General features: G+C 43.5%; 1 protein-coding gene across 1 annotated transcript; it reads left to right on the top strand.

Moving 5' to 3' along the window:
• On the top strand, positions 1-1,251 carry LOC306928162 (phosphoglycerate kinase 1-like; the record flags this gene model as incomplete). The annotated part of the gene is made up of 1 exon (XM_079508089.1): positions 1-1,251. The coding sequence occupies one exon, from the start codon at positions 1-3 to the stop codon at positions 1,249-1,251; it is 1,251 nt and encodes a 416-aa protein (XP_079364215.1).
• Positions 1,252-12,724: the final 11,473 nt, after the last annotated feature.

Here is a 12,724-nt window from a genome sequence, read left to right on the forward strand (position 1 = left end):
ATGTCTCTGTCAACCAAACTCACCCTGGACAAAGTGGACGTCAACGGGGCACGAGTCATCATGAGGGTTGATTTCAATGTTCCCATGAAAGACAAGCAGATCACAAACAACCAGAGGATCAAAGCTGCTGTTCCTTCTATCAAACACTGTCTGGACCATGGAGCCAAGGCGGTGGTTCTGATGAGTCATCTGGGTCGACCTGACGGAAACCCCATGCCTGAGTACTCACTGGAACCTGTCGCTGCGGAGCTCAAAACATTACTGGGCAGGGACGTGTCCTTCCTGAGGGACTGCGTTGGTCCTGAGGTGGAGGCAGCGTGTTCGAGTCCTGCGCCCGGTTCGGTCATCCTGTTGGAGAATCTCCGTTTCCACATCGGGGAGGAAGGCGAGGGCAAGGACGCTGCTGGTAACAAGACCAAAGCATCCCAAGAGCAGATCGATTTGTTTAGGACATCTCTGTCAAAGCTGGGAGATGTGTACATCAACGACGCCTTCGGCACCGCACATAGGGCGCACAGCTCCATGGTAGGAATGAACCTTCCTCAGAAGGCAGCAGGTTTCCTGATGAAGAAGGAGTTAGACTACTTTGCCATGGCGCTGGAGAAACCTCAGAGGCCTTTCCTAGCCATCCTCGGAGGAGCAAAAGTGAAAGATAAGATACAGTTAATTAACAACATGTTGGACCAGGTTAACGAGATGATCATCGGGGGAGGAATGGCCTACACCTTCCTCAAAGTCCTCAACAACATGAAGATCGGCACGTCCCTGTATGATGAGGAAGGAGCTAAGATCGTTAAGGATCTGATGGCCAAGGCGGAGAAGAATGGCGTGAAGATCAACTTTCCTGTGGACTTCGTCACAGCAGATAGGTTTGACGAGAAAGCTGCAATGGGAAGTGCCAACGTTTCAGCCGGTATCCCTGCTGGCTGGATGGGTCTGGACTGTGGTCCGAAGAGCTCCAAGGTGTTCGCTGAGGCTGTGTGCAGAGCTAAGCAGATCGTATGGAACGGACCAGTGGGTGTGTTTGAGTTCGACAACTTTGCCCACGGAACCAAGAACCTGATGGACAAAGTGGTGGAGGTCACACAGACTGGCTGTATCACCATCATCGGTGGGGGTGACACAGCGACTTGCTGTGCCAAGTGGAACACAGAGGACAAGGTCAGCCATGTTAGTACGGGGGGTGGAGCAAGCCTTGAGCTGCTGGAGGGTAAAGTCCTGCCTGGAGTTGATGCCCTGAGCAACGCTTAAAACACACACATACAGAGGGGCACGGTGCTGTCGCCTCACAGCTAGAAGGTCCTGGGTTCGATTCCCGCTCGGGGCGTTGTGGGTGCTGGCGGCGTGTTTCCTCCTCCGCGTCATCAGTGCCCATACCCGAGGCGGGGTTGGCGAAAGGGCCTTTCTGTGTGGAGTTTGCATGTTCTCCCCGTGTCCCCTAGGGTAGGTACCCTCACAAAAAACATGCAGTGATCCTGGTCTCTAAACTACCTCCCCCTGGCCAGCCGGGGCGCCTCATGGAGGGGAAAGGAACTGGTCGGAATAACGTGTTCCTTCCACTCGCTACGTCCAACCAGGGAAACTCCCCCCTGTCAGGTGTAAAGGAGCAACTTGGACACTCAGGCATGAAGGAAGCATGAGTTCAAGTCCGTTGCTCTCCCCATGTCCCCCATATATGGGGACTAGGTTGGCGGAGGGTGTGTAGAGCCCAGGATCACATTAGATAATTGACACAGGGGTGAAAAATGGGTTACAAAATCGTGGGATAAAAAAAAAAAAATACACACGCAGAAGCAAACCTTGAGTCAATTGCTGTACCCAGTATCATGGTCAGTATTAGGGTACAGTAGGTATCATGTGGGAGGCTGTCTGTGTCCTGTCATGGTTTCTCCTCTGTATTATCTGATTAACATCCACGATAACACTTAAAAGCACTAAAGACACCTTTGATGCACAGCACCATTCAAATGCTCTGTACATGATCCCAAGGCCCCATTTGAAAAGTGACACCAAGAAGAACAAATTACAACCTAAAATACACTGAGAGCTCAGTGGCACCCTTGTTAAGATGATGTCCATGTGAGCCAGATGTTGTGAGTTCAAATCCAGCTGAGTTCCTGCTACTTTCACTTTGCAGCATGTTTTGGAGAATAACATCCAGAAGAGAACTGGAAAGAGATGGAAAGCTGAGGAGATTCTCAGAGAGCATGGTGGCCTCTGTGATAAGCTGCTCTCTATGTGAACCACAGGTCGTGGGTTCAAGTTCAGCCCATGGCCTCAGACGGCATACTACAGCATGCCGTTTTTCATCATTTTTTAGGATTAAAAAAAAAGACGAAAATCACTCCGAGACAATGGACTATAGCCCATGGTCTCGGAGTGATTTTCGTCTTTTTTTCAAATCCTCAAAAATGATGAAAAACACTCCGAGACCATGGGCTATAGCCCATGGCCTCGGACGGCATACTATAGCATGCCGTTTTTCATCATTTTTGAGGATTTGAAAAAAAGACGGAAATCACTCCGAGACAATGGACTATATAGCCCATGGTCTCGGAGTGATTTTCGTCTTTTTTTCAAATCCTCAAAAATGATGAAAAACACTCCGAGACCATGGGCTATAGCCCATGGCCTCGGACGGCATACTATAGCATGCCGTTTTTCATCATTTTTGAGGATTTGAAAAAAAGATGAAAATCACTACGAGACAATGGACTATAGCCCATGGTCTCGGAGTGATTTTTGTCTTTTTTTCAAATCCTCAAAAATGATGAAAAACACTCCGAGACCATGGGCTATAGCCCATGGCCTCGGACGGCATACTATAGCATGCCGTTTTTCATCATTTTTGAGGATTTGAAAAAAAGACGGAAATCACTCCGAGACAATGGACTATAGCCCATGGTCTCGGAGTGATTTTTGTCTTTTTTTCAAATCCTCAAAAATGATGAAAAACACTCCGAGACCATGGGCTATAGCCCATGGCCTCGGAGTGATTTTCGTCTTTTTTTCAAATCCTCAAAAATGATGAAAAACACTCCGAGACCATGGGCTATAGCCCATGGCCTCGGACGGCATACTATAGCATGCCGTTTTTCATCATTTTTGAGGATTTGAAAAAAAGACGAAAATCACTCCGAGACAATGGACTATAGCCCATGGTCTCGGAGTGATTTTCGTCTTTTTTTCAAATCCTCAAAAATGATGAAAAACACTCCGAGACCATGGGCTACAGCCCATGGCCTCAGACGGCATACTATAGCATGCCGTTTTTCATCATTTTTGAGGATTTGAAAAAAAGATTAAAATCACTACGATGCCCATGGTCTCGGAGTGATTTTCGTCTTTTTTTCAAATCCTCAAAAATGATGAAAAACACTCCGAGACCATGGGCTATAGCCCATGGCCTCGGACGGCATACTATAGCATGCCGTTTTTCATAATTTTTGAGGATTTGAAAAAAAGACGAAAATCCCTCCGAGACAATGGACTATAGCCCATGGTCTCGGAGTGATTTTCGTCTTTTTTTCAAATCCTCAAAAATGATGAAAAACACTCCGAGACCATGGGCTATAGCCCATGGCCTCGGACGGCATACTATAGCATGCCGTTTTTCATCATTTTTGAGGATTTGAAAAAAAGATGAAAATCACTACGAGACAATGGACTATAGCCCATGGTCTCGGAGTGATTTTTGTCTTTTTTTCAAATCCTCAAAAATGATGAAAAACACTCCGAGACCATGGGCTATAGCCCATGGCCTCGGACGGCATACTATAGCATGCCGTTTTTCATCATTTTTGAGGATTTGAAAAAAAGACGGAAATCACTCCGAGACAATGGACTATAGCCCATGGTCTCGGAGTGATTTTTGTCTTTTTTTCAAATCCTCAAAAATGATGAAAAACACTCCGAGACCATGGGCTATAGCCCATGGCCTCGGAGTGATTTTCGTCTTTTTTTCAAATCCTCAAAAATGATGAAAAACACTCCGAGACCATGGGCTATAGCCCATGGCCTCGGACGGCATACTATAGCATGCCGTTTTTCATCATTTTTGAGGATTTGAAAAAAAGACGAAAATCACTCCGAGACAATGGACTATAGCCCATGGTCTCGGAGTGATTTTCGTCTTTTTTTCAAATCCTCAAAAATGATGAAAAACACTCCGAGACCATGGGCTACAGCCCATGGCCTCAGACGGCATACTATAGCATGCCGTTTTTCATCATTTTTGAGGATTTGAAAAAAAGATTAAAATCACTACGATGCCCATGGTCTCGGAGTGATTTTCGTCTTTTTTTCAAATCCTCAAAAATGATGAAAAACACTCCGAGACCATGGGCTATAGCCCATGGCCTCGGACGGCATACTATAGCATGCCGTTTTTCATCATTTTTGAGGATTTGAAAAAAAGACGAAAATCACTCCGAGACAATGGACTATAGCCCATGGTCTCGGAGTGATTTTCGTCTTTTTTTCAAATCCTCAAAAATGATGAAAAACACTCTGAGACCATGGGCTATAGCCCATGGCCTCGGACGGCATACTATAGCATGCCGTTTTTCATAATTTTTGAGGATTTGAAAAAAAGACGAAAATCCCTCCGAGACAATGGACTATAGCCCATGGTCTCGGAGTGATTTTCGTCTTTTTTTCAAATCCTCAAAAATGATGAAAAACACTCCGAGACCATGGGCTATAGCCCATGGCCTCGGACGGCATACTATAGCATGCCGTTTTTCATCATTTTTGAGGATTTGAAAAAAAGATGAAAATCACTACGAGACAATGGACTATAGCCCATGGTCTCGGAGTGATTTTTGTCTTTTTTTCAAATCCTCAAAAATGATGAAAAACACTCCGAGACCATGGGCTATAGCCCATGGCCTCGGACGGCATACTATAGCATGCCGTTTTTCATCATTTTTGAGGATTTGAAAAAAAGACGGAAATCACTCCGAGACAATGGACTATAGCCCATGGTCTCGGAGTGATTTTCGTCTTTTTTTCAAATCCTCAAAAATGATGAAAAACACTCCGAGACCATGGGCTATAGCCCATATATATAGTTTTTCTCAGCTCAATCAACAGGACCAGAACACACCTGGGCTGGCTGCCAGGATCACATCCACCAATGGGGAGGCTGTCTGTGTCCTGTCATGGTTTCTCCTCTGTATTATCTGATTAACATCCACGATAACACTTAAAAGCACTAAAGACACCTTTGATGCACAGCACCATTCAAATGCTCTGTACATGATCTCAAGGCCCCATTTGAAAAGTAACACCAAGAAGAACAAATTACAACCTAAAAAACACTGAGAGCTCAATGGCACCCTTGTTAAGATGATGTCCATGTGAGCCAGATGTTGTGAGTTCAAATCCAGCTGAGTTCCTGCTACTTTCACTTTGCAGCATGTTTTGGAGAATAACATCCAGAAGAGAACTGGAAAGAGATGGAAAGCTGAGGAGATTCTCAGAGAGCATGGTGGCCTCTGTGATAAGCTGCTCTCTATGTGAACCACAGGTCGTGGGTTCAAGTTCAGCCCATGGCCTCAGACGGCATACTACAGCATGCCGTTTTTCATCATTTTTTAGGATTAAAAAAAAAGACGAAAATCACTCCGAGACAATGGACTATAGCCCATGGTCTCGGAGTGATTTTCGTCTTTTTTTCAAATCCTCAAAAATGATGAAAAACACTCCGAGACCATGGGCTATAGCCCATGGCCTCGGACGGCATACTATAGCATGCCGTTTTTCATCATTTTTGAGGATTTGAAAAAAAGACGGAAATCACTCCGAGACAATGGACTATATAGCCCATGGTCTCGGAGTGATTTTCGTCTTTTTTTCAAATCCTCAAAAATGATGAAAAACACTCCGAGACCATGGGCTATAGCCCATGGCCTCGGACGGCATACTATAGCATGCCGTTTTTCATCATTTTTGAGGATTTGAAAAAAAGATGAAAATCACTACGAGACAATGGACTATAGCCCATGGTCTCGGAGTGATTTTTGTCTTTTTTTCAAATCCTCAAAAATGATGAAAAACACTCCGAGACCATGGGCTATAGCCCATGGCCTCGGACGGCATACTATAGCATGCCGTTTTTCATCATTTTTGAGGATTTGAAAAAAAGACGGAAATCACTCCGAGACAATGGACTATAGCCCATGGTCTCGGAGTGATTTTCGTCTTTTTTTCAAATCCTCAAAAATGATGAAAAACACTCCGAGACCATGGGCTATAGCCCATATATATAGTTTTTCTCAGCTCAATCAACAGGACCAGAACACACCTGGGCTGGCTGCCAGGATCACATCCACCAATGGGGAGGCTGTCTGTGTCCTGTCATGGTTTCTCCTCTGTATTATCTGATTAACATCCACGATAACACTTAAAAGCACTAAAGACACCTTTGATGCACAGCACCATTCAAATGCTCTGTACATGATCTCAAGGCCCCATTTGAAAAGTAACACCAAGAAGAACAAATTACAACCTAAAAAACACTGAGAGCTCAATGGCACCCTTGTTAAGATGATGTCCATGTGAGCCAGATGTTGTGAGTTCAAATCCAGCTGAGTTCCTGCTACTTTCACTTTGCAGCATGTTTTGGAGAATAACATCCAGAAGAGAACTGGAAAGAGATGGAAAGCTGAGGAGATTCTCAGAGAGCATGGTGGCCTCTGTGATAAGCTGCTCTCTATGTGAACCACAGGTCGTGGGTTCAAGTTCAGCCCATGGCCTCAGACGGCATACTACAGCATGCCGTTTTTCATCATTTTTTAGGATTAAAAAAAAAGACGAAAATCACTCCGAGACAATGGACTATAGCCCATGGTCTCGGAGTGATTTTCGTCTTTTTTTCAAATCCTCAAAAATGATGAAAAACACTCCGAGACCATGGGCTATAGCCCATGGCCTCGGACGGCATACTATAGCATGCCGTTTTTCATCATTTTTGAGGATTTGAAAAAAAGACGGAAATCACTCCGAGACAATGGACTATATAGCCCATGGTCTCGGAGTGATTTTCGTCTTTTTTTCAAATCCTCAAAAATGATGAAAAACACTCCGAGACCATGGGCTATAGCCCATGGCCTCGGACGGCATACTATAGCATGCCGTTTTTCATCATTTTTGAGGATTTGAAAAAAAGATGAAAATCACTACGAGACAATGGACTATAGCCCATGGTCTCGGAGTGATTTTTGTCTTTTTTTCAAATCCTCAAAAATGATGAAAAACACTCCGAGACCATGGGCTATAGCCCATGGCCTCGGACGGCATACTATAGCATGCCGTTTTTCATCATTTTTGAGGATTTGAAAAAAAGACGGAAATCACTCCGAGACAATGGACTATAGCCCATGGTCTCGGAGTGATTTTTGTCTTTTTTTCAAATCCTCAAAAATGATGAAAAACACTCCGAGACCATGGGCTATAGCCCATGGCCTCGGAGTGATTTTCGTCTTTTTTTCAAATCCTCAAAAATGATGAAAAACACTCCGAGACCATGGGCTATAGCCCATGGCCTCGGACGGCATACTATAGCATGCCGTTTTTCATCATTTTTGAGGATTTGAAAAAAAGACGAAAATCACTCCGAGACAATGGACTATAGCCCATGGTCTCGGAGTGATTTTCGTCTTTTTTTCAAATCCTCAAAAATGATGAAAAACACTCCGAGACCATGGGCTACAGCCCATGGCCTCAGACGGCATACTATAGCATGCCGTTTTTCATCATTTTTGAGGATTTGAAAAAAAGATTAAAATCACTACGATGCCCATGGTCTCGGAGTGATTTTCGTCTTTTTTTCAAATCCTCAAAAATGATGAAAAACACTCCGAGACCATGGGCTATAGCCCATGGCCTCGGACGGCATACTATAGCATGCCGTTTTTCATAATTTTTGAGGATTTGAAAAAAAGACGAAAATCCCTCCGAGACAATGGACTATAGCCCATGGTCTCGGAGTGATTTTCGTCTTTTTTTCAAATCCTCAAAAATGATGAAAAACACTCCGAGACCATGGGCTATAGCCCATGGCCTCGGACGGCATACTATAGCATGCCGTTTTTCATCATTTTTGAGGATTTGAAAAAAAGATGAAAATCACTACGAGACAATGGACTATAGCCCATGGTCTCGGAGTGATTTTTGTCTTTTTTTCAAATCCTCAAAAATGATGAAAAACACTCCGAGACCATGGGCTATAGCCCATGGCCTCGGACGGCATACTATAGCATGCCGTTTTTCATCATTTTTGAGGATTTGAAAAAAAGACGGAAATCACTCCGAGACAATGGACTATAGCCCATGGTCTCGGAGTGATTTTTGTCTTTTTTTCAAATCCTCAAAAATGATGAAAAACACTCCGAGACCATGGGCTATAGCCCATGGCCTCGGAGTGATTTTCGTCTTTTTTTCAAATCCTCAAAAATGATGAAAAACACTCCGAGACCATGGGCTATAGCCCATGGCCTCGGACGGCATACTATAGCATGCCGTTTTTCATCATTTTTGAGGATTTGAAAAAAAGACGAAAATCACTCCGAGACAATGGACTATAGCCCATGGTCTCGGAGTGATTTTCGTCTTTTTTTCAAATCCTCAAAAATGATGAAAAACACTCCGAGACCATGGGCTACAGCCCATGGCCTCAGACGGCATACTATAGCATGCCGTTTTTCATCATTTTTGAGGATTTGAAAAAAAGATTAAAATCACTACGATGCCCATGGTCTCGGAGTGATTTTCGTCTTTTTTTCAAATCCTCAAAAATGATGAAAAACACTCCGAGACCATGGGCTATAGCCCATGGCCTCGGACGGCATACTATAGCATGCCGTTTTTCATCATTTTTGAGGATTTGAAAAAAAGACGAAAATCACTCCGAGACAATGGACTATAGCCCATGGTCTCGGAGTGATTTTCGTCTTTTTTTCAAATCCTCAAAAATGATGAAAAACACTCTGAGACCATGGGCTATAGCCCATGGCCTCGGACGGCATACTATAGCATGCCGTTTTTCATAATTTTTGAGGATTTGAAAAAAAGACGAAAATCCCTCCGAGACAATGGACTATAGCCCATGGTCTCGGAGTGATTTTCGTCTTTTTTTCAAATCCTCAAAAATGATGAAAAACACTCCGAGACCATGGGCTATAGCCCATGGCCTCGGACGGCATACTATAGCATGCCGTTTTTCATCATTTTTGAGGATTTGAAAAAAAGATGAAAATCACTACGAGACAATGGACTATAGCCCATGGTCTCGGAGTGATTTTTGTCTTTTTTTCAAATCCTCAAAAATGATGAAAAACACTCCGAGACCATGGGCTATAGCCCATGGCCTCGGACGGCATACTATAGCATGCCGTTTTTCATCATTTTTGAGGATTTGAAAAAAAGACGGAAATCACTCCGAGACAATGGACTATAGCCCATGGTCTCGGAGTGATTTTCGTCTTTTTTTCAAATCCTCAAAAATGATGAAAAACACTCCGAGACCATGGGCTATAGCCCATATATATAGTTTTTCTCAGCTCAATCAACAGGACCAGAACACACCTGGGCTGGCTGCCAGGATCACATCCACCAATGGGGAGGCTGTCTGTGTCCTGTCATGGTTTCTCCTCTGTATTATCTGATTAACATCCACGATAACACTTAAAAGCACTAAAGACACCTTTGATGCACAGCACCATTCAAATGCTCTGTACATGATCTCAAGGCCCCATTTGAAAAGTAACACCAAGAAGAACAAATTACAACCTAAAAAACACTGAGAGCTCAATGGCACCCTTGTTAAGATGATGTCCATGTGAGCCAGATGTTGTGAGTTCAAATCCAGCTGAGTTCCTGCTACTTTCACTTTGCAGCATGTTTTGGAGAATAACATCCAGAAGAGAACTGGAAAGAGATGGAAAGCTGAGGAGATTCTCAGAGAGCATGGTGGCCTCTGTGATAAGCTGCTCTCTATGTGAACCACAGGTCGTGGGTTCAAGTTCAGCCCATGGCCTCAGACGGCATACTACAGCATGCCGTTTTTCATCATTTTTTAGGATTAAAAAAAAAGACGAAAATCACTCCGAGACAATGGACTATAGCCCATGGTCTCGGAGTGATTTTCGTCTTTTTTTCAAATCCTCAAAAATGATGAAAAACACTCCGAGACCATGGGCTATAGCCCATGGCCTCGGACGGCATACTATAGCATGCCGTTTTTCATCATTTTTGAGGATTTGAAAAAAAGACGGAAATCACTCCGAGACAATGGACTATATAGCCCATGGTCTCGGAGTGATTTTCGTCTTTTTTTCAAATCCTCAAAAATGATGAAAAACACTCCGAGACCATGGGCTATAGCCCATGGCCTCGGACGGCATACTATAGCATGCCGTTTTTCATCATTTTTGAGGATTTGAAAAAAAGATGAAAATCACTACGAGACAATGGACTATAGCCCATGGTCTCGGAGTGATTTTTGTCTTTTTTTCAAATCCTCAAAAATGATGAAAAACACTCCGAGACCATGGGCTATAGCCCATGGCCTCGGACGGCATACTATAGCATGCCGTTTTTCATCATTTTTGAGGATTTGAAAAAAAGACGGAAATCACTCCGAGACAATGGACTATAGCCCATGGTCTCGGAGTGATTTTTGTCTTTTTTTCAAATCCTCAAAAATGATGAAAAACACTCCGAGACAATGGACTATAGCCCATGGTCTCGGAGTGATTTTCGTCTTTTTTTCAAATCCTCAAAAATGATGAAAAACACTCCGAGACCATGGGCTACAGCCCATGGCCTCAGACGGCATACTATAGCATGCCGTTTTTCATCATTTTTGAGGATTTGAAAAAAAGATTAAAATCACTACGATGCCCATGGTCTCGGAGTGATTTTCGTCTTTTTTTCAAATCCTCAAAAATGATGAAAAACACTCCGAGACCATGGGCTATAGCCCATGGCCTCGGACGGCATACTATAGCATGCCGTTTTTCATCATTTTTGAGGATTTGAAAAAAAGACGAAAATCACTCCGAGACAATGGACTATAGCCCATGGTCTCGGAGTGATTTTCGTCTTTTTTTCAAATCCTCAAAAATGATGAAAAACACTCTGAGACCATGGGCTATAGCCCATGGCCTCGGACGGCATACTATAGCATGCCGTTTTTCATAATTTTTGAGGATTTGAAAAAAAGACGAAAATCCCTCCGAGACAATGGACTATAGCCCATGGTCTCGGAGTGATTTTCGTCTTTTTTTCAAATCCTCAAAAATGATGAAAAACACTCCGAGACCATGGGCTATAGCCCATGGCCTCGGACGGCATACTATAGCATGCCGTTTTTCATCATTTTTGAGGATTTGAAAAAAAGATGAAAATCACTACGAGACAATGGACTATAGCCCATGGTCTCGGAGTGATTTTTGTCTTTTTTTCAAATCCTCAAAAATGATGAAAAACACTCCGAGACCATGGGCTATAGCCCATGGCCTCGGACGGCATACTATAGCATGCCGTTTTTCATCATTTTTGAGGATTTGAAAAAAAGACGGAAATCACTCCGAGACAATGGACTATAGCCCATGGTCTCGGAGTGATTTTCGTCTTTTTTTCAAATCCTCAAAAATGATGAAAAACACTCCGAGACCATGGGCTATAGCCCATATATATAGTTTTTCTCAGCTCAATCAACAGGACCAGAACACACCTGGGCTGGCTGCCAGGATCACATCCACCAATGGGGAGGCTGTCTGTGTCCTGTCATGGTTTCTCCTCTGTATTATCTGATTAACATCCACGATAACACTTAAAAGCACTAAAGACACCTTTGATGCACAGCACCATTCAAATGCTCTGTACATGATCTCAAGGCCCCATTTGAAAAGTAACACCAAGAAGAACAAATTACAACCTAAAAAACACTGAGAGCTCAATGGCACCCTTGTTAAGATGATGTCCATGTGAGCCAGATGTTGTGAGTTCAAATCCAGCTGAGTTCCTGCTACTTTCACTTTGCAGCATGTTTTGGAGAATAACATCCAGAAGAGAACTGGAAAGAGATGGAAAGCTGAGGAGATTCTCAGAGAGCATGGTGGCCTCTGTGATAAGCTGCTCTCTATGTGAACCACAGGTCGTGGGTTCAAGTTCAGCCCATGGCCTCAGACGGCATACTACAGCATGCCGTTTTTCATCATTTTTTAGGATTAAAAAAAAAGACGAAAATCACTCCGAGACAATGGACTATAGCCCATGGTCTCGGAGTGATTTTCGTCTTTTTTTCAAATCCTCAAAAATGATGAAAAACACTCCGAGACCATGGGCTATAGCCCATGGCCTCGGACGGCATACTATAGCATGCCGTTTTTCATCATTTTTGAGGATTTGAAAAAAAGACGGAAATCACTCCGAGACAATGGACTATATAGCCCATGGTCTCGGAGTGATTTTCGTCTTTTTTTCAAATCCTCAAAAATGATGAAAAACACTCCGAGACCATGGGCTATAGCCCATGGCCTCGGACGGCATACTATAGCATGCCGTTTTTCATCATTTTTGAGGATTTGAAAAAAAGACGAAAATCACTCCGAGACAATGGACTATAGCCCATGGTCTCGGAGTGATTTTCGTCTTTTTTTCAAATCCTCAAAAATGATGAAAAACACTCCGAGACCATGGGCTATAGCCCATGGCC

The sequence above is a fragment of the Electrona antarctica genome, assembly GCF_951216825.1.
Source record: "Electrona antarctica genome assembly, chromosome: 8".
NCBI classification, from domain to species: Eukaryota; Metazoa; Chordata; class Actinopteri; order Myctophiformes; family Myctophidae; genus Electrona; species Electrona antarctica.